Genomic DNA, 26,805 nt, shown 5'->3' with positions numbered 1-26,805 from the left:
GCCTCAATGGCGCAGCCTTTTTTCCCCTGATCTCTTTTGTCTAGCCTATATTTCCGCTTCGCATTCTTCGATATCCCTCTCAGCGTGTTTGTGCTTTCCAGCAACACCAAAAGCCTGGGGCTTTGGTTTTATCTCTTTCCACTTCTTTTCGTCCTTGATTTCTCACTATGTACTCTTATCCATGAACCGACCCGACAATCATCGCCGCCACTACACTTCCACCCTCTAATCCTCCTATCCGATACATCTCCCACGACACATCTTTACCCCGCCAACCCCCGATCGCCATGGTGTGTTCTCAAAATGCGGAATTCTGGGAAAAGCAATTGACTTCTTCTATGCTTACTGTCTGGCCTGGCGTTTGTCTTGTGCTACTTTGCTTTTGACCGGCCGGTGTCGTATTCTGTTTTCTCTTTGAAAGCTTTTCCTTTTCGTGGGATTGGTTGGGGTGTACATATTAACATCTTTTGTTGGCTGTGCTGGCTTTGTGAGGATCCCTGTCATGCAATATAGACAATTTTGATTTAGATTTCCGTTCAACTTCGAAGCACAACTTGTTTTCCGAGTAGAGTAAGAGTAGAGAATCTCGAACGAGTGTATGGCCGGTAGGTGATCTGAGGCGGCAAGTCGCGGGTATTTTCAGGTTCAGGTTAAGTATGCTTGTCAATGCTAGTTGTCTAATGAGGTATGCTATATAATTCCAGTGAATGGGATGCGATACAAGAAAGTAGAAAAAAGAACCAGGGAATGGAAAATGAAGGTCCAACATAGCCACTCTATACGTGCTCCACGGAAATGGGTGCCAGGCCATCGAATCCAGAGAAATCCCTATACTTCGTGCCTGGACGGTGTTCACCCACGCCGTACCATGGCGCGCACGCGCACTCTCTCCTCGCGGCTCAGCTTGTCGACGACCTCTGCGGCCTCGCCACGCAGCACCTCGTCCCACTCGTCTTCGTCCATGCTCATGACGAGCGTCATTTGCACGCAGCGAGCCAGAGCCTCCCGATGGCGGTACCGGCCCGGCGTGCCAGAGCCGAAGCCGACATCCACGGCGGCGCTGACGAGGCCCGCAATGTCGCGCTCTAAACGGGCTGCGCCGAGCGGGTTGACGCGGCCCTGGTAGGACCAGAGTCGCTTCTCCAGCAGACGTGCGAAGTAGGCGACGGTCACGGTGAGCAGGCGGTCGAAGGCTGGCTGAGTTAGAATGCGCGCCAGCGGAACGAGGAGCTCGGACCAGCCGGCTGCGAAGCGTGGGCGGACAAGTTCCTTGCTGCCGCTGTTGCCGTCGTGGTCGTAGTCGTCGTGAGTATCGACCGGCGAACCGGCGTCGTTGCTCGGCATATATTCGATGTCGCGGAAGGTGTCGGCGAGAATGGGGCGGAGACGGTGCTTGATGACGTTGTTGAAGACGACCTGGGTGCCGTCGGAGAGGAGGTCGTTGATCTTGGCTTCGAAGGATGCGGCGAAGGATTGGAGGGTCAGCGCGACGCGGAGTGCCGATGCGGGTGCCGGGAAGAGAGCGCGCAGCTGCTCTGTGTCCGGCACCGCGTCTTTGTGGCTGCCTTCGCTGGATGAGAGTGGGGGTTGCTTGGAGCCAGTATTGTTTTGTACAATGCGTCGGATATAGTCGACTGCGATGTCGAGATTGTTCATCTGTACCAGGAATGCAATGACTATTTGCTCCAGAGGCTGAGCACCTTGTACAGGAGCGCGCGGGTAACATTCATCCCGCATCTTGCGCTGTGTCATGCCGATGAAGTCGGATCCGAGAACGCGGGAAAGGGTTGGAACGACGTTGGTTACTACTGCTTCCTGGGAGGTAGCTAGCGATTGCTGCAGCACCTTGTTGACGATATACATGATGTCGTCGACGGCGGAGGTGATATGGGGCGGATCTGCTTTGAGCGGTCGTTGCAGGTTCAGGTTCAAGCCCGACGGCGATTCGTCTAGCTGGAATGCCTTCTCCACAGACCGGCGGAAGAAGAACGTGGTCATGGTGTTGAAAGGCGAGATCAAGCGGTCATTTACCTTCTGCGATAAAGAGGAATCCTGCAAGAATTCAGGAAGCGCAAAATTTTGCTCGCTGTCCTGGTTTTCGTCATCCTGGGGAGGCTGAATCCTTGTTAGCATCAATTGATAAGAGACAGCCAACATATGAACTCACGTTGCACGTATCCGCTAAAAATCGACAGTACAACGACCATCGGCCCAACATGATCGCCATTTCACTGAGGATGCCGTCGATTTCCTTCATGTCGACTCCCTCGTCTTCGGTGGGTAGAGCGGTTCCAGGGGCCGGAGCTTGGCCTACACGTTGAGCTGGAAGGAAACTTTGCACCAGAAACGTGAAGGCGTAGGACTTGACGTCCATCAATTTGCGATCCACATGCCGTTCATCACTCCAGGTGTCCAGGATGATGCCGCCCTGCACATCAGCCTCGACCTGCAGTCGTTCAATAACGCGGCTCATTTTTCGCGGACCATAGTGGCGTTCGACCAGTCCCCCATGCCCATCAATGATCTGCGCAATATGTTCAAATAGCTTGGTCAAGGCATTGGCATAGAAGAACCCATCCTTGGTCTGAGCACTTGTGCCAGCATTGAGATTGCCACGAGCCCGTGCCGCGACACCCTGGCAGACATATCGTCCGTAGACATCCAATCCAACCTCGGACCGTCCGATGAGAGGGAACAGCTTGAAGAACCGGGTAATTTTGGCTCCGTCGTTCTCCTTGACGGCCTTGTCAAACTCCCGCAGGAATAAGCCGCACAGCGACTCCGCCGCCGTATCCAAAGTCACGGTTGGCGGGTCGGGCACCTCCGCCGTAGGGACCATCTCCGCCGCGAATGCGCCGTTGATCACCGAGGACGGAATCTGTGCAGCACGATGTAGGTAGCTGGCCGCAGTCTCCCAATCTTGGGAGGCACCCATGGAGCCCGCCACGCCTAGGGCGCATGCCTTGAGCTCTGCCACCTGCTCTACCACCTCCAGTGTTGCCTTCACTCGTGCTTGTTCTAGATCTAGGCGGCGAACGGCGCTGGAAATCCGCTCGGCGGTTCCGGCGGCCTCGGAGAGCATGCCGTGGCTGATCGTGCGGGTAGTGCTTGTTTGGGACCCAATGTGAGCGCGCATGAGATCCAACCGGCCCAATTCCCGAGACAGGTCCTTTTGCGACGTGACGAGGGCATCGAGGCGGGCGGTCACCGAGGCTTCTTGAGTGTGGAGGCGGGACAGTGCGGCCTTGATCTCGGCGACGGAGCTGGCATTGAAGATGTCGGTTCGCGGCGAAGCATCCTGGACGGCAGGACCTGGCTGGTCTGGTGGAGTCGATGGCGAGGAAACGTGGCCGTTGGTCGTGGCCTCGTTGGAGATGGCCATGCTGCAGCCAATGGACCGACTTGATTTGGGAGGTGTGTTGATGCCAAATACGCCAGTTGTGACGGGAGCGGGCGGTGAAGGTCGGCGCTTTTTTTTCCTTTGCGGCTTGACTTGCGGCTGACAGCGCCGGCGTGGATGCTTGAATAGATGTCATATTGAGATGCACAGAGGTCACCTCGGGGAAAGCTGCTCTTTGTTCTCGCGCGCGTCAGCTATTTGACCGAACTGCAGGTTGCCTGGTGCGACTTGGGTTCAAGGCGACGTCATCTCCCCCACGCTTGCTCGTTAACTAGTTAACTAGTTACTTGCACCAGTCCACAGCCCGGAGCTTTTGGAGCTCGAGACTGGACTTTCACGATCTTCTCGTCATATAGAGAAAGGATACACTCAGTCTTTCATCATTGGGCGCCGTCGCAGACCTCGACACCAGCATCCCCGGCGGCCTCGCGCGATGGGTAACGAGGGGTCGACGCTGGTGGACCAGTCCATTCGCCCCTCGGTGTTGGAAGCGCGCAACATCGAGGCGGTGGCCAAGTACATCAAGGAACGTAAGGTGAGGCGTATCGTGGTCATGGTTGGTTACCCCCCCTTTATCCTCAACTGCTGGACGGCTGGCTAACTGAGTCGCAGGTGGGAGCGGGCATCAGCACCTCCGCGGGCATACCTGATTTCCGGTCACCAGATACTGGACTCTATGCCAACTTGGCTTCCCTAGATCTGGAAGAGCCAGAGGATGTATTCGCTATCAGCTTCTTCAGGCGAAACCCAAAGCCCTTCTACGCCTTGGCGCATGAACTCTACCCCGGGCGCTATCGTCCGACTGTCGCCCATTCCTTTATCAAGCTACTCTATAATAAAGGCATGCTGTTGAAGAATTTTACGCAGAATATTGACTGTCTCGAGCGCCAGGCAGGTATTCCTGGGGAACTGATTGTTGAGGCCCATGGCAGTTTTGCGACTCAGCGCTGCATTGACTGCAAAGCACCATACCCGGACGATGAGATGCACGCGTTGGTCCACAAGAGCGAAGTACCGCATTGCAAGGAATGTAATGGACTGGTCAAGCCCGACATCGTCTTCTTCGGAGAGTCCTTGCCGACAGAGTTTTTTGACAACCACACGCTGCCGGCTGCGGCGGATCTATGCATTGTCATGGGAACCAGTCTGTCTGTACAACCATTCTCTAGTCTACCCTCAATGTGTAAAGAGGGCACACCGCGCGTGCTCATCAACATGGAGCGCGTCGGCGGCATGGGCTCTCGCCCGGATGACGTACTCTTGTTGGGAGACTGTGATGCCGGTGTACGGAGGTTCGCTAGGGCTATGGGATGGGAGGAGGAACTAGAGGCCCTCTGGGAGGAGACCAATCCGGATCCCAAATCCCGGGAAGAGGAGAACGCTCCTCCGCGGACTCGGGATGAACGACTCCTGGATGAGGTGGAACGGCTGACGGAGGAGATTGACCGCACGCTGGTGGTGTCGGATGCATACCAGCAGCGAGTGCGTCAGAGGCTAGGAGAGCCGAGCTCATCGCCGCGATATAGCTCCTCCGAAGGCGGGCTGGCGCATGTCTTCCCGCACCTGGCGCGCAAGTCCCGTTAGATCGTGAATCCAACGACTCTCACCGCGCGCGCCAAGTCTCAGGTGCTGTTCTGGCCCAATCGTAGAGAGGTGAGAAGATGGCTGCAGACGTACTAGGAAACCGTAGCAAGCCGTAGCAAGCCGTAGCAAGCGCAGGGGAAATGTGATTCGCGGGAACGAGATCGGGAAGTTGGCGGATGACAGAGGGAGAATTGACTTTGGACGTGCTTTGCCCACCGCAGCCGAATCAAGCAAAGCGATCGCTGCCCCACGTCCTTATCGTCATTCTCCCCTCCTGCCTTGTTTCATTCGACTTTCCCTCTTCTCCCCCTTCCAAAACCCCCATCAATTATATCCATCATGGTCGGACTTGGTCCTAAGCATCCACCGTCCCGCAAGGGTGAGCTTCTCGTTCCATCGGTCTGATTGCCATGCTAATCAATCCCCTCCACCAGGGTCCATGCACGATGTGCCGCAGAATCTTCTGCAGCAGATCAAGGACCTCGAGCAGATGTTCACCGTGGACCGCGCGAAGCTCAAGCAAATTGTGGCGCACTTTGTGAAGGAGCTCGAGAAGGGTGAGTTCTGGCAAAGAAACCTCTCCAGTCACACTACATGGGCTGATGGGCACAACCTACAGGTCTCACTGTCGAGGGCGGCAACATCGTGAGAACTACGAACCACTAGAACCCCTACAATCATGCACTGACCATGTCCGGTAGCCGATGAACGTCACCTGGGTGATGGGTTTCCCCGATGGTGAAGAACAGGGAACTTTCCTGGCTCTTGACATGGGTGGTACCAACCTGCGTGTTTGCGAGATTACCCTGACCAAGGAGAAGGGTGCCTTCGATATTACCCAGTCCAAGTACAAGATGCCGGAGGAGCTTAGGACCGGTACTGCCGAGGAGCTGTGGGAATACATTGCCGATTGTCTGCAGCAATTTATTGAGTTCCACCACGAGGGGGAGAACCTGGCCAAGCTCCCTCTAGGTTTCACCTTCTCCTACCCGGCCACCCAGGACTACATTGATCACGGGATTCTCCAGCGCTGGACCAAGGGCTTTGATATTGACGGCGTTGAGGGTCAGGATGTCGTTCCGCCGCTTGAGGCTATCCTGAAGAAGAGGGTATGTCTTGTTCATCCCATGTGGCTTGCTACCATCCGCCTAACTTGCTCTTGCTCTACGTCAGGGTCTCCCCATCAAAGTTGCCGCTCTTATCAACGACACCACCGGCACAATGATCGCTTCCGCATACACTGACACCGACATGAAGATCGGCTGTATCTTCGGCACTGGTGTCAACGCCGCTTACATGGAGAACGTTGGGTCTGTGCCCAAGATCGCGCACTTGGGCCTACCTGCTGACATGCCCATCGCCATCAACTGTGAATATGGTGCCTTTGACAACGAGCGTGTGGTGCTCCCTCTCACCAAGTACGACGAGATCATTGACCGTGACTCGCCACGGCCTGGTCAGCAGGCTTTTGAGAAGATGACCGCGGGTCTGTACCTGGGCGAGATCTTCCGTCTTGCTCTTGTGGATCTTCTCGAATCGCGCCCCGGTCTTATTTTCAACGGCCAGGACACTTCCAAGTTGCGCAAACCCTACCTGCTAGATGCGTCTTTCCTGGCCGCCATTGAGGAGGACCCGTATGAGAACCTGTCGGAGACTCTGGACCACTTTGAGCGCCAGCTGGGTATTCGCCCGACTCAGCCGGAGCTGGAGATGATTCGTCGTCTTGCTGAGCTGATCGGTACCCGTGCAGCCCGCTTGTCTGCCTGCGGTGTTGCTGCCATCTGTACCAAGAAGAACATCGAGTCCTGCCACGTTGGCGCCGACGGCTCTGTCTTCACCAAGTACCCGCACTTCAAGGCTCGGGGTGCTCAGGCTCTTCGCGAAATCCTGGACTGGGCCCCCAACGAGAAGGATAAGGTCTCAATCATGGCTGCCGAGGACGGTTCCGGTGTGGGTGCTGCTCTGATTGCCGCTCTGACTCTGAAGCGCGTCAAGGCTGGCAACCTGGCTGGTATCCGCAACATGGACGATATGAAGACCCTGTTGTGAGGACATGTGGCCAATTACGAACAACAAAAAAAAATCTCAAAAACACAACTTGGCTGTCCAGAGCGCCTTGATCTTCTGTTTCGGTTCTGACAGGGTCTGGTGCGATCGATGTCCTGGGACGATGGATTATGATATCTTTTCTGCCTTAAGTAGGCCTCCAAGGGCCAGTCAGTACAGTACAGATCGGAGTGCTCCCTGGTAGTAAATACCAACGTGATGGATGCAATACAAATTTCCCGACTTTAACGGTTTTCACGAGTATGGGCGACCATCACAGCGTAGGAATGCCGAGGGACTGCAGGGGATTTATCCCAGGAGTGAGTAGCCCGCGAGCACTTGCATTCAATACCGGGTGGGCATTCTATGCGCCCAGTACCTCCTTCCTAGATACACTTCTCCCTCCCATTCATATTCAATTCAAATAAGTAGGAAATTTGGCAGCTAGCGCACAAAACCTCGACCAAACGTCCCTCTATTTATTCGCTGACCCAGACTGTTAAAACAGCGAAATTAGAACCCTCAAATTACCTCATGGAAGAACATGTTCTCCTAAGAAGGTAGTGAAGATACGTATTTCCGGGGAGGCCGCCTCCAGGCATCTTTTTTTCATACTCTTCGTATTCAAGTGATTAAGAAGCCTACGATACTGCTCGAGCAGACTCACTTCACTTGTATGTCAATGCTACATTGTCAGCTGCTGAAACTTATCCAAATATCCACGTGCGGTTGCGCTATTTCTTTTCTTTTCTTTTTATTTTTGAGCTAGTGCAACTCCATCTATGACTGACTTAAGAGGGCCCGGGCCTCCTAATGATACGTTCAACTCAGAAGCCCTACGCATATAGGATCAATATTCCCTAAATACCATAGAAGGTAGTTGAAACAGCTGCCCTTTTTCTAGATTCTCTAGATAGGGATCTTCGGATCTGTACAGAACTATGCAGATGGCCCCATCCAGTTATTCTCAGTAGGATCTTTAAGATATGTTAATCCCTGGCTTTGCAAGTTGGACCGACACAGTCTTGTGGTGTATAGTTCCTGATGATAGAACATCATTAGTATCACAAACATGATAGTAGCTGGCTGAACAAAAGAACAGAGGCAAAGAAAATTGAGGGGACCAAGTAGAGAATCGACTAGAGGTACAACATACTGTAGCGGCAATAGCATAACTATCAGCGTTAAAAATGGCCTTGTGCGCATTGGTGGAGTCTTGGCGTAGCGCTCTGCATTTTACAGGACCATAGGTAACATCGATGGTAACGCCGTAGGGTGGGTTATACTGCGTGAGTGGTCCTTCAGTGATGTCACGAACATGCCTATCACGATCAATTAGACCCCCTTCTGTAAATGGAGGAGAGGAAAATTGCGGATTTCAGTACTTACATCAGCTCGTGAAATACCAGAAAGCCCTCGAACGTCGCCATTGAGGGAGAAACCTTGAGTTCAGGTGCTAACGAGCTGCACGTAAGTGGCCTAATACTTGGGAAGCCATAGGCGTTGAGTGGCGACGTGCAAAAATGCATGCTACTCTTCGTAGAACACTGATCTCCTTGACTTAGGATTGTATAGGCTGCAGTCGGGCGGCCATCATGGCCTGTGGCGCACATATTTTGCCAGTCTTCACCATACACATGAAGATCGTCTGTCCAGAGGCTCGGATTGGCCGCGTTTCGGAAAACCTGTAGCGCAACTGGCACATGCTCCGGAAGGAAGTATTTGCTCATAATAGTATCAATCAAAGAGATATCCTGGTCGAGAAACCAGTTGATGAGCTGTGGGATCAGGTTTAGCGCTGACATAATGCGTTTTTCCTGTGATGTGTCCTGGAAGTTGAAGAAATTTTCATCGTAGGTGAGATCGCGGCGGCCAATTGAGAGGCCATGAGGCCTCCTTCAAATTGAAAGTTTCTCGTTAGATGGTAGGGCACAGGCACACAGCTTTTAGTATATTGAAACTTACGATGGCTCCAAAGGCGGATGGGGAATAGCAAGGCATAAAGCCAAAAGACTTAGGAAGCAGTGTAGTTTGATGATAAGATCGAAGGCCATATTGGGCCACCAGAGGATTCACCAATGGAGGAAGAGCTAAGCAAAACAAAGAGAGAAGAACAGAACTCAGCAGGATCTTTGGTACTTTAGTAATATATATCCCAGCCTACGTGCAAATTAGCCCCAGTGCACTTTGCCTCTGTACGCTAGATACAGGGTACCACTAGATCATTATACGGGTACTATCTTCCTGGTACAGATATTGGGTGAATAAGCTCACTGTACAAGCCGAAAATATCTAGACTCTTACATAAAAGAAAACCACGTATTATTTTACGTTTGACTATCTATTGAGTTCCCAAGGGGAGGAGTACTATTTCAGTTGCCATAAAAGGCCAAACGATAGGTCTATACCAAAGTATATTTTACTAGCCGTGTACGTGCTTGTAACGATTGTGAGGGACTGTCGCCCGAGATGCGAAATGATTACCCTTTTAGACAAGGTGATCTACTTAATACTTGGGGCCAAAATACTGATGAGTGGAATCACTGCCCGAAGTAGTTAGCTTTACGTAGTTACATGTTGCTATACTGACAAAACCAGTTCGCAGCTGAGAAGTGACGGGCCGTGTCAGTTGCCCGATATCTGAAGCACCGGAAATCTCATTCACTGACTGAAGTCATACTGTGAAATATGTAGAACGTTGCATCTTCTACGGCTTGTCGATGGCGCTCGCGGGCAGATACCAAGAGATTAGTCATCGCCATGATTGCCGACCTCGGGACACCCGTCTAACAACGTCAGGTCGTAACCATTCCGGAGTCGCCATCAACCTGGCTTGCGGTCGCTAGATGACTTCTGCTTATGGCCATCATTAGATATCTCTTCCTAGACATCCGCATTGGAATCTGAACACGCCTCTCCGTTCTACGGGCGCCAGAGGATGGCTATGACTGGATCCGATGCGGCCTTGCCTTACCAGGAACCGTCCATTGCGACGATTCTCAACCTGACGGGGTTCCTGGTTGCCTTGAATCTCTTGAATACCTGTCTTGACCAGCTCCTCTACTGTGGACTGATTGGCCAGTTGTTCATCGGTGTGCTCTGGGGCACGCCGGGAGCGAAATGGCTCAATCGCGACATAGAAACGGTCATCCAGCAACTGGGTTATCTGGGTCTGATCATGCTGGTGTATGAAGGTGAGCATGCTCCCCGCGTATCTGCTGGAGACGGTCTCTCTTACAAGAACAGGCGGTCTTTCAACATCTTTCAAATCCATGAAGGCAAATATCGGACTCTCTCTTTGCGTTGCCATCACCGGTATTGCTACTCCGATGGGACTCTCATTCATCCTTAAAGAGCTGGTCTCCGCAAGCTCTCTCCAGGCCTTCGCAGCAGGCGCGGCTCTTAGTGCAACTAGCCTCGGAACCACGTTCACGATTCTATCAACCACAAACCTGGTCACCACGCGTCTCGGTACTGTGATTACCATTGCTGCGATGCTAGATGACGTCGTCGGTCTTGTGATGGTCCAAATCATCGCGAATATGGGGGGAAGCGCCTCTTTCAGCGCGACGACCGTCATCCGTCCAATATTTGTGTCCATTGGCTTTGTCGTGGGTCTGTTCGCGTTGTGCATTTTGCTCATCCAGCCTATTTTGAAGAAAGTGCTTACTGCAAGGGAGAAGTTACCGAGATTCTTGACTACTATGCAATTTGCCTTCCTTTCCCAGACATGTGTTCTCGTCGGAACTGTGGCCGGTGCCACGTACGCAGGAACCTCCAGCCTCTTTGCTGCTTATCTTGCGGGTGTAATCGTTACTTGGGTTGATGAAATTATTGCAGAATCCAAAGTTCCTAGTGGATCCACAGGCGTCACCCTTTCCCCTGGCTCTCATATGAGAGATCACCAGCACACTGATGCGAGTGGCTCGGTGGGAGACAATAGGGAAAATTCTGACGACCAAAGTGTCAGCAGTGCATCGCCAACAGCATCACCCACAATGCAGCAGGACTCATTGCAGGATAGTGTTCCAACGGGTGAGAATGTATATGTAAAGTACTACAGACAGCCCGTCAACCGGATTCTAATCCCACTATTCTTCGTGAGTCTTTCCCCTAGATGCCGCAGGCCATACGCTGACACAGAATACAGGCCTCCATTGGGTTTGCGATCCCCATCAAAGAGATGTTCGAGGGAAACGTCGTCTGGCGTGGCATCATATATGCCCTCCTGATGAGCTTCGGCAAAATGGTGACTGGGCTATGGCTCGTCCGATTTTCACTGAGACCCTTCTCGGATCTGCGACCTGCGCTGAGAAAATGGTTTCCATGCGCGAATTTTCTTCTCTGCGGAGCCTATAAGCTTAGAAGCCAGAAGAATCAGAGGAAAGAAAAGGCCCCGGAGCAGAACAGTCATCCTTCCAAGAAGGCCACCAAAGGCCCTAACAAGAACACAAGTGGCGAAGTACCCCGCCAGAGGCCAGAGTCTTCATCCGCGGGAAGCCGAAGCCAAGTTGAACCGCAAGGGCACACGCCAAATGGCACTCCTGACTCAAATAATACCCCTGCGCTATCATCCAAACCGAAATCCCTCTACCCACCGTCTATTCTGGGCCTGGCAATGGTGGCCCGGGGCGAAGTGGGATATTTGATTGCTTCGCTTGCGCAGAGCCAGGGTATGTTCCCGAGCCGCCCTTCTGGAAAGACGTCCGAGGTCTACTTGGTGATCATCTGGGCAATCTCAATTTGTACATTACTAGGGCCGATCTCTGTTGGTACTCTTGTCAAGCGCGTTCAGAAGCTGCAGAAAATGAGAGCGCCTTCTGGTGCGGATCCCTTGGGGATCTGGGGAATTTAGATGTCGGAGATCATAAAAAGAATTTGTCTGAATTGTCTGAAGATTTGCAAATATAACAAAAGACAGGTTTCCAAAGAAGCACAGGACATTAACCGCCGCGAAATTCGCAAAACAGAACCAGGCAGCTGGTGATAACAATCTCTCCAAGGTATGGTGTGCACTCCCAGATTGGGAATCTACACCCCGGAATCATCCTGCATGATGTTCAATGCCGTATCATACGCGTCCCACTTCTTGCAATTCTGTTCAAGAGCCGCATAATCGACCAGATTGTGGATTTCATCGTACCGCTCGATGAATTGCAGGGCAAATCCCTCCTCGATATGCCACCCAATATGACAATGCATCAACCACGCGCCCGGATTGTTGGTCTCAAAAGCGATCATCAAGAATCCACTCGCTGGCAGCATTGCCGTGTCACGACGAGGTGGATTTTGGGTGTTCATGGTCCCATTCCAGAGGCCGGACCCCTGCGCTAGGACGGAGAAATCATGCCCGTGCAAGTGGATGGGATGCGTGATGGGGAGGGTGGTGTTGATGAGAAGATACACCCACTCATTCTTCCCTGGTAGCTGGATCACACCGCTGCTGTTGGTGAAATTCATTTGGTTATTATAAATCTGCATCAACGTCGGATCCTCCCAGAGCACCTTCATAGAGGTATGATTCAATTCCCACCGGAAGAGATGGTTGGGAGTTGTATTGTTGACGAGAGTGACGCCGGTGCTATTGTCCCATACTGGGGATTCGACATTCTTCGGAATCCAGGGGATCAGTTCCGACAACGGCTCATCGTCGCAATTGTTGGTGAAACTCGTCACGTTCGATTGAGGGGTGGTGGCATTCGCGCCATAGTAAAGAATGCCTCGGATATTGTCGGCGTTGTCGTTCTCCGAACAGCCACTGCCGGGGATCGCTCTGATCCAGAAGGAATCAGCCACCGAGGCCTGGTTGGCAGTGATGACAACGTCATATCGTTGAGCTAGAACGAAGTCAGCTGAAGATGCCCGATTCTACGATCACGCAAATAGGAACCGTACCCATGCCGATACTCAGGACATTGGTAGTGAAGGGCTTAATTGGCACCAGGTCCATGGCGACAACTGTCATCGTGTGGTTGTCGATGGTGAACTTCCAGTGCGTGTCAATCGCAGCGTTGACGAGTCGCAATCGGTACGACGTGCCCGCATTGACTTTGGTAGTGAAGCGATGCCCCGTCGCATTGGCACCAGTGCCAAAGACATTGGTGCCATTGATCAAGCCGTTGGTCAGGCTTTGCGGGCCAAGTGTTTCCTGGACGATATATAGCTCGTCCACGGTCTGGTGCGTCCAATCGGTCAAGAAGAGAACGCCCTTGTCGACCTCGTAATTGGCTGTTGCTGGCCCGTTGATGACGATGCCCCCAAACACACCTTCCCAGGCCTGAAGACCGATATGTGAATGGTACCACGAAGTTCCGTACTGAACGGCTCGCCATTTATAGGTCATCGTCGAGCCCGGGGCAATCGGACACTGGGTGATCGACACCACCCCGTCGTTCGGGTTGGTGAAGTTCTGTCGGATGCCGTGCCAGTGGATACTCGATCCATTCCGTGCCTGATCCAGCTTGTTGGTAACGTGTATCACAACCGTGTCACCCCAGTCTGCAAAGATGGTCGGGCCGGGCATGGTCCCGTTCACGACCATCGCCGGGCGAGAGAAGCCATCAGCGGCGATGGCCTTCTCGTCGACTTCGAGCCAATATTCACGGGTGACGCCTGTATCGGGGGCAACGGTCTCATAGTCTGTGTTGATGCTGTAGTTGCACCAAGCAGACCTGTTGTTGGCCGTGTTGCCAGCACATGGAGTTCCCGTAGCTGTGCCCGTGATGGAGGTGCGAGTCGTTGGGTGTCGAGTCGTGGTTCTTTTGCCCGAGTCTCCAGCATATACAGTGGCGGCGCCGAATGCGCTGGCGAGCAGCGCAATTGTTTGAAGCTTCATTATTGCTCGGTATTACCAACTGATGGTGATTTCAATGGAACAACAGATTTTGAAAGCCGATCTTGCTTCGAGATCATGGTTCATCTGCGAATGATCTCATAGCAGTATATATAGCTCTTGCCTGGCAAGACGAGCTGATCATCCATGAGCCGGAGGATAGCTGGGCCCTGTATGTCCTCCTAGCAGCCGTCGAGCACTTTTTTTTACCAGGGAATGCCGGTCGTCCATATGTAGGCAGAATCAAGGGGAGGGCCTCAGATGACGCATTACGAGGTCTCGAGGGATCTGATCCTCTCATAATGGGTTTCAGCAGGGATATGAAGCTGCCTTGGGAGGCGAAGAGTCCGGCTCGCTCCATCATCCCAATGGATAAGTGTCAGATGCCCAAACGAGGGTAAATGTCATCTCATTTTGATATGGTCAGACGATATCTCAACGCGGCCGGCCTGGATTCAGCCCTCGGCGAGTCCAACCACTGCATCTCGCATGAACGGCATCCACTTTTCAATCTCCCCGACGCAGGGTCTTCGATCCCGTGTTTCCAAAAGCCGAGATCTCCGGAGCGCTGGACCAGCTGCACTGAGATTGAAACTTAGATTAGGTTGGATGGAACTGTCTCAATGCCTCACGGCATATCCGGATGCTCGAGGCCCGCTATCGCGATCCCGCCTGGATGGAAACGTCAGCACGGCGCTTCAAGAGACAATGATGGATAGGGTTTCCGTGTCCTCAAAGGCCGTCGAGGCCATTCGGTCCGCCAATGAAGACATGCGCACTTGCTCAGCCTCGTGGATGACCATGTGGACCCTGAATGCTGAACACGAATCTCGTCCAGATGCCAACGGAGGTGGACGGCCACAAGGACCATCCCGGGCTCGCGGAGCCGCGTATCCGGTCAGATTGGCTTCAGCCTGGAGGTGATGCCCCTTTGATTTCCCACAGGAATGAATTACCGGCAGGGTGAGGATATATTGAGGCCGCGGCGCTAGCCATCATCTTCGCCCGACCCACCACTGAGTCTTATTCTGCCATCTTCACACTTCACCTCATTGCGAAGCTATCATTACGATTTGCAAGATGAATCTAGGGGCTGCTTTCTTTGCCCTCGCTGCGTTCCTTGGGCTTGTCTGCTCCGCGCAGCCCTTGGAAGCACGGCAGTCCAACGCGAGTCCCTTCAATCTGTATGCCTACGGTGACAACATCAACGGCCTTCCAATCTTCTATGCCGATGGTGTGTGATTGATCTCTGAAGTCTGGATGGTTATTTCATGACTCATGTAACAGACAGGCGCGGCCCAGATTGGCAATATGTCCATGTCGAATGCCACCAACAAGGTGCCGATGTACGGTGAGTCTCTAGCTGCCTTGGATGACCATCACCCGAATGAAGCTCATGCTGCGACAGTGACCTATTCCGACAACGACACGGCCGTTTGGGTCGCCCATGCAAATACCACGCAAGCCGCCAATGCAGCTTTCACGACACTCGGCACTAGCTCCTCGACCAACCTACTGGCCTTGGGCCAGAGCACCGAATCGGCGAATCCGGTCGGCTTTACCACCTCCGAGGTCGCGGCGACATCCCAGTCGCGACAAGTCACCGATGCTTGGTCGCTGTATGGGAAATATGTCTTGCTCAGCCGCGCGAATGCCAACTTCTACGCCAAACCGACCGGCAAGGATGGATGGTACTCGCTGCTATGGAGCGAGACCCTCACGTCGTCGGTGGATAATATCCCCATCACCCTGCGAACGGTCGGACCGGCCACTGGCTAGACTCGCAAATTTGGAGCTGCCTTGGATGCCCGACGGACAGCGCGGAGCAGCGGACTGGACGTGTGGGCTCAGATAGATGGATGGAGTGCCTTGCTTGAACGAGGTCTCAGTAATTCGTTGATATTGTTCTTGGCTTTCCCAGTGACTTTCAATGCAGGCCAGTATCATACTCTACGATCGTCTCGTAAGGAACTTTTGCCTACGGCTGTATGCCGATTGGAGCGTTGGATCGCGTGGCGCCCGATAACTTCCAATCTCGTTGAAGTATATGCATCTAAATATATTCCTCCCACGTCTTCTATACAAACCATAAAACATATACGACTTTCATGATAAGCCCGAATATCCTATCCAATCAAAGAGAATGCATTAGCCCCGGCGAGGTGAAATGTGGAGGATCTGAGCTGGCGAGCTGCGGACGCAATGCAAGGCCGACACGTTAGCGACGCCTTTTCCTCGACACGAGCCAGACAAAAATGCGCAATCTGATACTAGAGGATTTCTCCAGAGCAAGGTATATATATGACCCCTGGATACTCGTTGCGGTTATTTCCAAGGCTACCATGGCGACGTGCTCCAGTTGCTTCAATCCCCGAAACCGCTAATGAGAGCTGAACATATGGAGGGAGTAGAGAAATGAGTTGATAGGTAAGTCAAGCGGCTGATCCCACCTAAATAGTCTCTAATATTAGGAGCTGCCCTCCCAGGCCTGCGGGTTGGTCGTTACACACCCACGCGGCCCCTTTTTAGCCAGCCGAAGACGTCGTGTTGATGATATCTGGGTCGTACAGCGGCTTCAGCCTCTTCCCCCGAGTATGCTGATCCCGGAATCAATAGGTCATCATGAGGCAGCTGAAACATCTGTCTTGCCGTTCTCGTTATTGAAACAGACTCGCACCGGGCTATAAACAAACAGGTTCCTAGCGACGCCAATCAAAGCCAGAACGCCAGAAGAAAGAACCACCATATAACAGCAATCATGCATACCATCAACTCCAAGCTTCCGAGTCTCATTCCTTGTCCTTGTGGAGAAAGGCAGAGCCAACCAGATTCAAGGGGTTATTGACGCGCAGCCACATACAATAGACCAACGTCAGACCAATAACCACAATCTCATCTCGCGCCGCCTCGTCGTAGGCCTTGGGCCCAAGAATCTCAATCTGGCCGACTTTCTTCACGGCCCACATGTTGACCGCAAACCGGGCCACGGCAATCTGGTTCTCGTCGACGCAGATGAAATCCCAGGTTTTGAACCCGCTGCTGCTCGTCCATGTCATCTTCACCGGACGATCGGTGTCGGAGAAGGCATGCGACAGGTGCGTGTAGACAGTTCTGAAGCGCTTCTGTGCTTTGAGCGTGCCTTTTGCCCCGTGCAGTTCATAGTCTGGGCTGATGCTGAAGGAGTGTATCGTGCCGGTTCCGATCACTTGGTCCTTTTGGGCGGACCGGACTGTCAGATGAGGAGATTGGACAATGGATGTCGGAACGGTGTAGAGTGTTTGCGAGCCTGGACCAGTGCCGTCGGTAACGCGTCCTTGGAACTTGCTCCAGGTGAAATCCACGGCTAAGGTGCGGGACTGCGAGGACGTCCAACTGGGGCTGGGTGATGCATCCATGATGGCGAGGGATTGAAGCGTGTAGATGAATAGTAGGTAAAGATTCTATGAGATGTTGACTGCCCATTTTCGACGGAGGTCGAGGGGGATTATATAGGTCTGTCGATCCAACCTGCGCCTCACTGCGCCGATCGCTAACTGCATCGGGTGGCATCTGCCGCTCTGACGGCAGAAGTCACTATCTACTTAACTAGTGAACTAGGGGGAAAAGAATGATCACCACGCTTGGCTCAACCCAAGGTAGCTAGCGATTGATTATCCAGGATTTCTAGTATTTTAACAACCTTGGCACGCAAGTCGACCGGGGCGTGGCGGAACTTGAACCGCTGTTTCAATAAACGCAGGTATTTTGATCCAGGGACATCGCCACTATCCTCTGACAGGACAGCCAGAGAGCCATCGTAGGGTTTGAGGTTCTTGTCACTCCCAGCAGATAGTCCGCGCATTCTCGATGAAGTCAAGAGGAACCAATTGAGATCGTCAAAGACCAACCCCCAGCCCAATTGTGTTCGGCCTGCTTTATCGGTAGTCACATTGGGAATCAACTCGTATAAAACCTGCAGCTGTCGACGCCACGTTATTATTAAAACGGCGACCCAGATAGAATACTTACCATACTTCGCCGAGAGACTTTCTTTTCCAGAGAGACACCTATGGCCTCAGGTGGAACAGGCGCGGTGATTTCCCCTTCCCTTACGCCATAGTGGGCGAGCAGCCAGTCTTAGGTTCTCCTGCACCGACCACACCGGAGAAGAGACACATCCAACGACGGCGAGAATCCACAGACGTCACAGCATCGATCAACATTGGCCCCAAACGCATCCGGGTAGTGGACTGCGGCCCTCGAAAACTTTTGGCACCAGTCCGTCCAGCACCGGTCTGCTTCCTGGACGAACTCCGCAGGCGAGACCGACACCTGGCACAATTCAGATCGAACACCGGATTGCTGCAACTGGGCCGAGACGGCGCGGGCAAGGGCTTCGTCGGTGGTACTCCAGCTCCACGGGGCCCACGGGATACAGGAATCGTGCATTTGCAGAATGAACCCGTCGCCCTCGCCGAAGCGGGTCACGAACGCTTCCAGCAGAAGAGGCACGATGACCCGGGCTTGCTCGCCGGGAGCGAGCTGGGCGATGCGAGTGCGACCCTCGGAGTGGTTGTGGGCGTTGTGGGGATTCACCAAGAAGACCGCATCGCCCGGAAGCAGAGGAAGCGATCTCACGTCGAAGTGGTAATGGTTGGGAGCTCCCCAATCATCACAGTCGGGCCGCCAAAGGCGGTTGACTCGCTGACACGAGGGGCAGTGGCACTGGCCATGGTGAGATGATGGTGATGAAGAATCGGTGCGAGCAAAAGCGGGAAGTTTTTGTGCTCCGCTTGACGAGAACGCGGGTTCGGCGTCTTCCACGACGAGGAGCGCGATGGACTTGCGAAGCCAACTCTCGATGTTTCCTCTTTCCCTCGGATTGTACTGGCTATATAGCGGAACACCGTCATATCGCACAGTGACTGACTTTTTGATTCCAGTTAATCCGGGTGACTTGCTCTATCTTCTGGCTCAGATCAGTCTCAACCAGCTCTGCCAGGTCGAGCGTAAGAATGATTCAAAGTTCCTGCTCTTGAACTGAAAAGGAGTGACCACGGTAAACCCTTTCACTTCTGCTCCTTGGTTCTTCCAGGATTGGAGAGCCGCGACCAAATTGTTCGCAACAGTTGATATCCCCCCATCGCCGAGAAACCAATTTTTGAAGTCCAGCCATTTCTGGTCACTTTCTCGATGACACGAGGGAATTTGGATTGGACGACATAGTCCCCTGGGGTTGACATTGTCCAATATCCGCTTGTTGAGACCACTATAAAGATCGGGCCGTTTTTCCCGTAGTCGAGGTTGTTATTCTAAGAGGTACTCGTCACGAACTCGGCACTAGATTCCTGTGTCTACGAGCAGTCCGCCGTAGTTTCTGCAATTTGCTACCTCAAAATGGTGATTTAGTAGCAATTAGTAAATTCGCTGGCGGGAGAGCCGATCTGAGGATGTCATTCAGAGGCGAACCACGCTAAGCAATTGAGATGCATTGGCAAAGATTGATAAAACACCTATCCGGACAGATCCATACATATCGAAGGATAAGCGAGGTAATATATTGATCTACCTGAGGATACCAGCAGAATAATGGGGGCGCTTCGTTTCATAATGATCCAGCATCGCTGGAAGTCGGTAAAATAGGCTCTACGAGCTCTTTCAACGCTGTTCGATTTGAAGCCTGGATAACTGCATCCCAGGGAGCCCGGAAGATGTCTTCTGTCTGTAACAAATCCAGCCACAGAACGCTTTTGACGTGAAGAAGAGCGTCGTCACATGTACTTATCTGTAGAGAAGAAGCTGCGGCTTGAGCCCTCTCAAAGTACCACTGATGATGTGCGGGATCGTCCGAAGCTACCATTCCAATCGAAAGAAGCCAGACATACAGCGAGTCAGGCACACAGAATAATGATGCAACTTGCTCGAGATTGTCCAAGAACCGGCAAACAATCGTCTTTAATATCACGGCATGGGAGTAGTAGGTCGGCCCTTGAATGATGAACATATAAAGAATGATCGCATAGCGGATGCATTCGTTAATTGGCGATGATTGTGGATTGGATCCTACTGGGGATGACGGAAGAAGCCGGTGTATGACGAAACATGTAAGATCATGCAGGCGTGTGCTGGGAAAGAGTATTTGTTGCGCTCGCTGAAAGACGTTGCGGAGCCGAGTAAAGACGTTCATGACTTCCTGATCGATACCAAGGCTCATGAGATCGAGTATGTCCGCCTGTAAAGTGGTCGAAACCAATTGCCATTCAGGAATTGGAGGTATTCCATCTCCAATTCCAGCGTCGTCCTGGGTCTCAAATTGAGGATGTCCCATAATGAGCATCGATACCCTTTTAAATATGTGAGCAGTGTATAGTCGGACCTTAAGCGACTGTCTTACCAGCTGATCATCCTCGCCGTAAGAGGGCTTGTTTGCCTCACTGCATTGATGCCACCTCTCATATCGATCATTCTCTTGACTCCGGCGACATGCATTGTACTAGTATCCATATTGCCCTTGCCAAACTGTGATGCTCCAGGCTTCAGTGATGAGTTCATAAAGTGGGGTAGTAAGATGGAGATAGGAACCCCTAAGGAGTGATCTCACCTCGATAGTTGCTAACGTGATGACAGAGTTCATTGTTCCGTCTTGTACGGCCAGAAACGGATTCACTACTTTGCGTCGAAGCAACGCCACCGAGTCAGCCATAAGAATCTCAGATGTATGAAATCCTTTCTGGGCCAAGAGCTCCTCGTCGAGGCATGCTGTCTGGAGTGAAACGTGAAACAATGCTGGGTCGCCCAGGGCCAGGGGCCACCAGGAGATGAGAAACGGATTTGAAGTGGCATTGAGATCAAGGGGATAGTATTGGAATGCGATCTTATGGAGGACTGCGCTGGTCAGTTAACCTTCGATCGACAGCGTCGATCAAAGCAGGACGTACAGCTATAGATGAGACGTTGTACGCGTGCCCGTGGGAGCCTTGTTTCCGGATACGAGTCGAAGGGATCAAGGGACCCAAATGTATACGTCGTCAGAGCACTGTCCTCGTGGGAAGAAGCTACTGCTTTGCCATCTTCTTGCTTGGAATCCGTCCGGGATGCCGTCAAGGGCTGGTTGACATACACGCAGAGGACTTTGCGCTTGATGCAACGAGAACAGCTCGGCGTGCCACGGTCACAGCTGTGCTTGAACCTAGCACACGCAGTACAAGACCGACGAAGCGACTGGCCCATTTGTCTCTTGGGAAAACAAAATCGCGAAGGAAGAAGAAGAACGACGACGCTTGGAGAGAGAATGGGGCCAGCCTTGGCATCCGCACGTTCGGAGTCTAGGCCTAATCGGGTAATCGCATCTCTATACAAGTCACGCAGGTTCCAGCCGGCCGCTCCACTGTTTCCTCTTATATCTACTCGACACCTCCCTCATCGCTCTGGTGAACACAGAAGCCAAAGCTGTTACCATCCAGGAACTGGAATATGGCTGCTGACCTCGCCAATATTACCAACGCTCAGCCGGAGCTCCAGCAGGCATGGTCTTCCAAGACTGCTCAGGCGCAAAGCGCTTTGGTAGGGTCTCTTGCACAATGCTCTGTGTGGCAATATATTATAACGTTTCTTCTTGGTGTGGTGATTTATGATCAAGGTAAGTGCAGCCATCTAACGGGAAGCAAGGGTTCTTTCCAGCTAAAGGCGTCCCAAGTCATGTACATCAAACGGAAAGGCTCCATAGCAGGCCCCCCATTCAAAATCCCACTTATGGGTCCCTTTCTTCAAGCACTCCATCCTAAATTCGAGTCGTATCTGGCACAGTGGGCAAGTGGTCCCCTCAGCTGTGTGTCAATCTTCCACAAGTACGTGCTCAGTTTCCCCGATTGCCTCCTTGCCGATGCTGAACAATATCTTCAACTACAGGTTTGTTGTGCTTGCTTCCGATCGAGACATAGCCCACAAGGTGTTCAAGTCGCCTGCATACGCTGAGCCATGTATTGTGCCAATTGCCAAAGATATCCTGGGCCACAAAGCCTGGGTTTTCCTTCAAGGGAAAGCCCATGCTGAGTACCGGAGAGGCTTAACGCCTCTCTTCACCAACAAGGCTATGGCGACGTACCTGCCAGCCCAAGAACGAGTATTTGCCGATTACTTTGACAAATTTGTTGCGATTAGCAAGAAGAATCAGGGTCGGCCAGAGGCTTTCATGGGCATGTTCCGCGAAATCAACTGTGCGCTGTCGTGTCGCACCTTCTTTGGCAAATACATATCACAAGATGCAGTGAAGAAAATTGCCGACGACTTCTACCTTGCTACCGCTGCCCTTGAGCTGGTCAACATTCCTCTGTCGATATACATTCCATTCACCAAGCCCTGGTGGGGAAAGCGAACGGCTGATGCCGTCCATGCCGAGTTTGCAAAATGTGCCGCAGTATGCAAGGCAAATATGGCCACCGGGGCAAAGCCAACATGTATTGTCGACCACTGGGTCTTGCATATGATGGAGTCGGAGCGATACCGTGCGAGGGTTGCTGCCGGGGAAACCGACGTCGAGAAGCCTACGAATCTGATTCGTGAATTCACCAACGAGGAGATCGGGGAAACGCTGTTCACATTTCTCTTCGCTTCTCAGGACGCATCCAGTAGTGCCACTACTTGGATCTTCCAGGTCCTTGCCCAGCGGCCCGATGTTCTTGATCGAGTGCGAGAAGAGAACCTAGCTGCCCGAGGGGGAGACCGACACAAACCATTTGATCTCCCCATGCTAGAGTCACTCACCTATACCAACGCGGTGATCAAAGAGCTCCTCCGCCACAAGCCCCCTGTTATCTTCGTCCCCTATCTCGCAACCAAGGATTTCCCCGTCACGCCCGACTATACCGTTCCGAAGGGATCTATGGTCATTCCATCTTGCTACCCAGCCTTGCATGATGCAACTGCCTATCCTAACCCCGAAACCTTCGATCCGGACCGTTGGATCTCGGGGGACGCCGAATCCAAGTCTAAGAACTGGCTTGTATTTGGTGCTGGACCGCATGACTGCCTTGCCAGAAGATATGTACCTCTATCTATGGCTGCTATGATTGGAAAGGCGGCACTGGAGCTTGATTGGAAGCATCATGCGACGGAGAGATCAGAGGAAATCCGGGTCTTTGCTACGCTATTCCCGATGGTAAGTCTTTCACATTGATATTCTCTTCTATTCACGTCCCGAGCCACAGATTGTGCTAACACATAGCCCAGGATGGATGTCCACTGGTCTTCACCAAGCGCTCCTAGTGATGCACTGTTTTTAATATGAGTTGAATATAAAACGTAGCCTTCATAGATGATTCGCACCTTGTCTACAGTGACTACCTGCCTGGTTCTAAAATAAAAGTGGTCCCTTGCATGTTCTAAACTCAGCGCCATCTTCCCTCTTTCCATCTTGTCATCTCCTCTGAAGACAACCACCTCCATCATAGGAGAAAAGTTCCTTTGGGGGAATTGATTAAGACGTTTGTTGCATTTATCAACTACAGTGAGGCTTATGAGATCAAAACACAGTGAATCGATGAGATGGAGATAGCTACGCTCAATGGCGACATTGTGATCATCGAGGTTAGTTGAAATTTTGCAAAAGATATTAGATAGTGTGCATTAGAAAGAGCTAGCCAAACCAAAACTCCGGATCGATTTATTTCTAGTAACATATACATCCTGCCGTCCTTTATTAATCGTCTCTCACTCCCTACCTCGGACGACTCATCTTCTGATGAACCCGACGTAAATGATCCCGCATATTGTCCATACGACTGAAGAGACGAGTGCAGCCATCCCACTCACAGAGAATGGTGGGATTATGCTTAGCCTCATGGCGAGCACGGTCTTTCCGGCTGCAGAACCCGTCCGATATTGACTTTGCACACCCTGTGTACCGACAGAAGAATCGTTTCCGATGGCGTAAATAGTGCTTGCGGAGATCGCAGCCTCGGTGGAATCGTAGTTTAGAGTTACACCCTGGGTAGGTGCAGTGCCAACTTCCATCCCCCGTAGGGACTCCATATTGGGATAAGTCATTGTTGGATGAGACTGGGGAGGAGGGAGAAGAAGACAAATGGTCGCTTGTGCTCGGCCGTGAAGAGCTGCAGTCTGACAAGGTCGTCCATGAGAAGTCGCTGCCGCTCTCAGTGATAGCGCCATTATATGATGGATAATTGTGATGCTGAAGTGCTGAGACGCGCTGAGTCTCTGGCCATTCCATGAGATGCTGTGCATAAATGTTGGCGTTTTGCATTGGAGGACTGTTTGTTGTGGGTATATCTGTTGAGATTGGCAATTGGAAGGCGCATGTAGTTTGCGGCATGGCAGGTAACAGATGGAGACCATTAGAGGTCTCATAGTCGTAGAAAGTGAATTCAAAAGGAGTCATAACAATGGAAGACCCCTGCATAGGATCCATTGCGAGAAAAAGTCTGAGAAGTGGTGGGCGACGTGATAGCTATTGGAGCATTCGGCAGTTATTTATTCTAGCTTCCAAGGTTCCGCGTCAACAGCCTTCTCAGCTAACACCCGGCGAATTGAAGACAAGTGGAGTCAACATGCATAGCAGGGAGCAGCAAGGTTACTACCTCGCAGGGCACTGGCGGCACATATGGCCAAATCAAGCAACCCGCTATCGTATTTGGTGCTGATCGTTGCTGTTCGCGGTCTGGCTGGATAAGCGCGCTAAGATAGCTGAGGCGTATCGCGATCTATACCCCAAATTCCCCAGTTTTGGCCCCATCACCGCTCCTTGGCGAGCTGAGCCCATATATGAGCTGAAAATGCCCCTGGCGATGTCGGTGAGACATTCCGTCTTTTTTTTTTATCATGGTGAACGTTACGACTGCGGCCCACGCAGCGGTTTCGGCTGACGGGGCCATTGCCCTCGGGGCTAAGTATTCTTACCCTCTGCCCAAGCTGGTTGGTCGAATTTCTCATTCTTCCTGACTATACTTCCTTCACACTGGGAGAAATCAGTTCATCGTCCAGCGATTCGGTGGTTGCGATCGATTTCGAGAAACAAGATTCGAAGTGGAGGAAAAATGGACTCGGCACTGTCGTGAATGTCATCCACTCCATGTTCCAGCCTGTCTTCAATGATACTGCACTGTGCCGGTTGACCTTCCATATCTGGCCCCAAAATAGAATGCGGCCGTGGGACTGGACCGATATGTACGTGTTCCGAATGACCGACAAGCCCTTCATGAATGGACTAGGATGAAAATGCAATCGGAGACAATGAGCATTTGCAATATGTAGAGCGATATCAGAACGACATTCAGTAGAGCTCACAAGATAGGCTCTTGCAGTGAAGCGAAGAAGATAGGGCCTCTCTTGACGAGGCGTGAATATTGTCCGTCGTTGATCATTTTGAATGCTGTATGCACAAAATGCAATTCCAGAACAGGAACAGGCTATCTACAGCTTTGCAGATGACGCCTTCGCAACCAGGTCTTGGTTGACCGGCGTGATAGCCTTCCCATTCTGGTGGAACGACAGAATATTCTCCATTCCCAGACGTTCAAACCCAATATGCGAATCCAAAGAAGCCCCAGCATTGTGCGACAGGATCTCCACATTCTTCATCTGAGCAAGCTTGGGGTTGACATGAGGCTCGTTGAAATGCACGTCAAGTCCAGCAGCGGCAAGCTGGCCTCGTTTGAGCGCATCGACCAAAGCGGCCTCATCCAGGAGCTTTCCCCGGGCAATGTTGACAAGACGGGACCCAGCCTTCATTCTTGACAACCGAGATGCGTCGAGTAAGGTCTCCCCACTGAAAGGCGTAGCCACCACCACACAGTCCGACTCAGCCAGAAGAGTGTCCATGTCCTGGTGGTATGTGGCCTTGGATACTTTCTCGAGTGTCAGTGGCATTTTGACAATGTCGTGGTAGAGGATCTTCATGTTGAGAGCCTTGTACGCCTTCTCTGCCGTGCGACGACCGATTTGACCGAAGCCAATGATTCCCAGCGTGTGGCCATTGGGATTGTGTGAAACCATAGCCAGGTTGCGGTTGGCATCCACGAATTTGTCCGCATCAGCAGTCCGCGCCGCCATCGCTGACCAGGAAAATAATCGAAAAGTTGAGATGATAATCCAGATCGCGGCGTCTGCAACTGACTCAGTGCAAGCAGCGGCGGCGTTGCAATAGACAACCCCTATGGCCAGCAAGATGCCATCAGTATACCTCCGATCGCCCGTGTATTTATTTCACTACTCTTACCCTTTTTTGCCAGACAAGCAGTGTCCACCCAGTCAAAGCCAGCGCCAGCACTGGCATACACTTTGCATGAGGCAGGGAGCAACGAGATCAGCTCCTCATCCCAGTTGCCCATTTCTCCGCCAGTGTTCCAGAATGGACGGTAGATTGCAAAGAATTCGCCAAACTGGCGCTCTTGGAGAGCTCGGATGAACTCCGGGCGCGACATGCTGTATGAGCGGCGCACGTCGAACTGATTCTGGAATTTCGCGTACAACTCATGGTTCCAGCGGATGTCGTCGCCCAACTGAAGCACAATTGGCTTGCCCATCTTAATTATCCAGTCTTTTCGATACCAACTGGTTCTGGTGTTGAGACCGAGGGACTGAGATGTGTACGACGAGCAATTTGCGGGGCGAAAAAAGAAAGATGGGTGGAGGATGGACCGGGCAATTGGAATGAAATAAATATCATGGCTTGCTTTCACTGCGCGTGACCACGGCTATTGCAATGTGACTGCTGTCGGCTATTGAGGGAGCTCGGTCGTTAAAATCCGAGCTCGACGGGGTTTTGGCCGTACTTCTCTTGACATGCGCCATGCTCTTATGGGGCTGAAGAGTATGATGGAAATAAATCAATGGTCTTCCTATGCTAACAAAGAGATAATCTGAAGGAGATAAATGAATGGTTATTGTGGAGACAAAAAAAAAACACACAGCAGCCGCTTGTAAAAGAAAACGACGCCTAGCTCCATGT

General features: G+C 52.1%; 12 protein-coding genes across 12 annotated transcripts; 5 read left to right on the top strand and 7 right to left on the bottom strand.

The window, feature by feature from the left end:
* Positions 1-852: 852 nt before the first annotated feature.
* On the bottom strand, positions 853-3,382 carry N7459_005206 (Golgi transport complex subunit COG4; the record flags this gene model as incomplete). The annotated part of the gene is made up of 2 exons (XM_056944390.1): positions 853-2,115; positions 2,168-3,382. 2 exons carry the CDS (start codon positions 3,380-3,382, stop codon positions 853-855), a joined length of 2,478 nt encoding a protein of 825 aa, XP_056801273.1.
* A 451-nt stretch (positions 3,383-3,833) lies between these two features.
* On the top strand, positions 3,834-4,984 carry N7459_005205 (SIR2 family NAD-dependent protein deacylase; the record flags this gene model as incomplete). Its single annotated transcript, XM_056944389.1, has 2 exons — positions 3,834-3,956; positions 4,013-4,984. The coding sequence occupies 2 exons, from the start codon at positions 3,834-3,836 to the stop codon at positions 4,982-4,984; spliced, it is 1,095 nt and encodes a 364-aa protein (XP_056801272.1).
* A 339-nt stretch (positions 4,985-5,323) lies between these two features.
* On the top strand, positions 5,324-7,033 carry N7459_005204 (putative hexokinase Kxk; the record flags this gene model as incomplete). The annotated part of the gene is made up of 5 exons (XM_056944388.1): positions 5,324-5,363; positions 5,419-5,541; positions 5,604-5,629; positions 5,686-6,093; positions 6,158-7,033. 5 exons carry the CDS (start codon positions 5,324-5,326, stop codon positions 7,031-7,033), a joined length of 1,473 nt encoding a protein of 490 aa, XP_056801271.1.
* Positions 7,034-7,969: 936 nt separating this feature from the next.
* On the bottom strand, positions 7,970-9,084 carry N7459_005203 (uncharacterized protein; the record flags this gene model as incomplete). The annotated part of the gene is made up of 4 exons (XM_056944387.1): positions 7,970-8,071; positions 8,187-8,352; positions 8,420-8,926; positions 8,996-9,084. The coding sequence occupies 4 exons, from the start codon at positions 9,082-9,084 to the stop codon at positions 7,970-7,972; spliced, it is 864 nt and encodes a 287-aa protein (XP_056801270.1).
* An 884-nt stretch (positions 9,085-9,968) lies between these two features.
* N7459_005202 (cation:proton antiporter) lies at positions 9,969-11,885 on the top strand (the record flags this gene model as incomplete). The annotated part of the gene is made up of 3 exons (XM_056944386.1): positions 9,969-10,224; positions 10,277-11,130; positions 11,181-11,885. 3 exons carry the CDS (start codon positions 9,969-9,971, stop codon positions 11,883-11,885), a joined length of 1,815 nt encoding a protein of 604 aa, XP_056801269.1.
* A 176-nt stretch (positions 11,886-12,061) lies between these two features.
* N7459_005201 (CAZyme family AA1) lies at positions 12,062-13,865 on the bottom strand (the record flags this gene model as incomplete). The annotated part of the gene is made up of 2 exons (XM_056944385.1): positions 12,062-12,867; positions 12,926-13,865. The coding sequence occupies 2 exons, from the start codon at positions 13,863-13,865 to the stop codon at positions 12,062-12,064; spliced, it is 1,746 nt and encodes a 581-aa protein (XP_056801268.1).
* Positions 13,866-15,173: 1,308 nt separating this feature from the next.
* On the top strand, positions 15,174-15,641 carry N7459_005200 (uncharacterized protein; the record flags this gene model as incomplete). The annotated part of the gene is made up of 1 exon (XM_056944384.1): positions 15,174-15,641. One exon carries the CDS (start codon positions 15,174-15,176, stop codon positions 15,639-15,641), a length of 468 nt encoding a protein of 155 aa, XP_056801267.1.
* A 1,010-nt stretch (positions 15,642-16,651) lies between these two features.
* Positions 16,652-17,257, bottom strand: N7459_005199 (uncharacterized protein; the record flags this gene model as incomplete). Its single annotated transcript, XM_056944383.1, has 1 exon — positions 16,652-17,257. The coding sequence occupies one exon, from the start codon at positions 17,255-17,257 to the stop codon at positions 16,652-16,654; it is 606 nt and encodes a 201-aa protein (XP_056801266.1).
* A 721-nt stretch (positions 17,258-17,978) lies between these two features.
* N7459_005198 (uncharacterized protein) lies at positions 17,979-18,574 on the bottom strand (the record flags this gene model as incomplete). Its single annotated transcript, XM_056944382.1, has 2 exons — positions 17,979-18,474; positions 18,543-18,574. 2 exons carry the CDS (start codon positions 18,572-18,574, stop codon positions 17,979-17,981), a joined length of 528 nt encoding a protein of 175 aa, XP_056801265.1.
* An 872-nt stretch (positions 18,575-19,446) lies between these two features.
* N7459_005197 (Zn(II)2Cys6 transcription factor) lies at positions 19,447-21,191 on the bottom strand (the record flags this gene model as incomplete). Its single annotated transcript, XM_056944381.1, has 4 exons — positions 19,447-20,185; positions 20,236-20,375; positions 20,443-20,726; positions 20,780-21,191. Coding segments are annotated over 4 exons (1,575 nt in total), but the record flags the coding sequence as incomplete, so codon positions are not given.
* Positions 21,192-21,305: 114 nt separating this feature from the next.
* N7459_005196 (Cytochrome P450 61) lies at positions 21,306-23,105 on the top strand (the record flags this gene model as incomplete). Its single annotated transcript, XM_056944380.1, has 4 exons — positions 21,306-21,480; positions 21,538-21,688; positions 21,750-22,998; positions 23,070-23,105. Coding segments are annotated over 4 exons (1,611 nt in total), but the record flags the coding sequence as incomplete, so codon positions are not given.
* A 2,163-nt stretch (positions 23,106-25,268) lies between these two features.
* On the bottom strand, positions 25,269-26,380 carry N7459_005195 (D-mandelate dehydrogenase-like dehydrogenase; the record flags this gene model as incomplete). Its single annotated transcript, XM_056944379.1, has 2 exons — positions 25,269-26,008; positions 26,074-26,380. 2 exons carry the CDS (start codon positions 26,378-26,380, stop codon positions 25,269-25,271), a joined length of 1,047 nt encoding a protein of 348 aa, XP_056801262.1.
* Positions 26,381-26,805: the final 425 nt, after the last annotated feature.

The sequence above is a fragment of the Penicillium hispanicum genome (genome assembly GCF_028827665.1).
Source record: "Penicillium hispanicum strain IBT 35686 chromosome Unknown utg000004l_segment0_segment0, whole genome shotgun sequence".
Classification (NCBI taxonomy): domain Eukaryota; kingdom Fungi; phylum Ascomycota; class Eurotiomycetes; order Eurotiales; family Aspergillaceae; genus Penicillium; species Penicillium hispanicum.
Note: the sequence above shows the minus strand (reverse complement) of the source record. Positions and strands in the feature narration are given on the sequence as shown.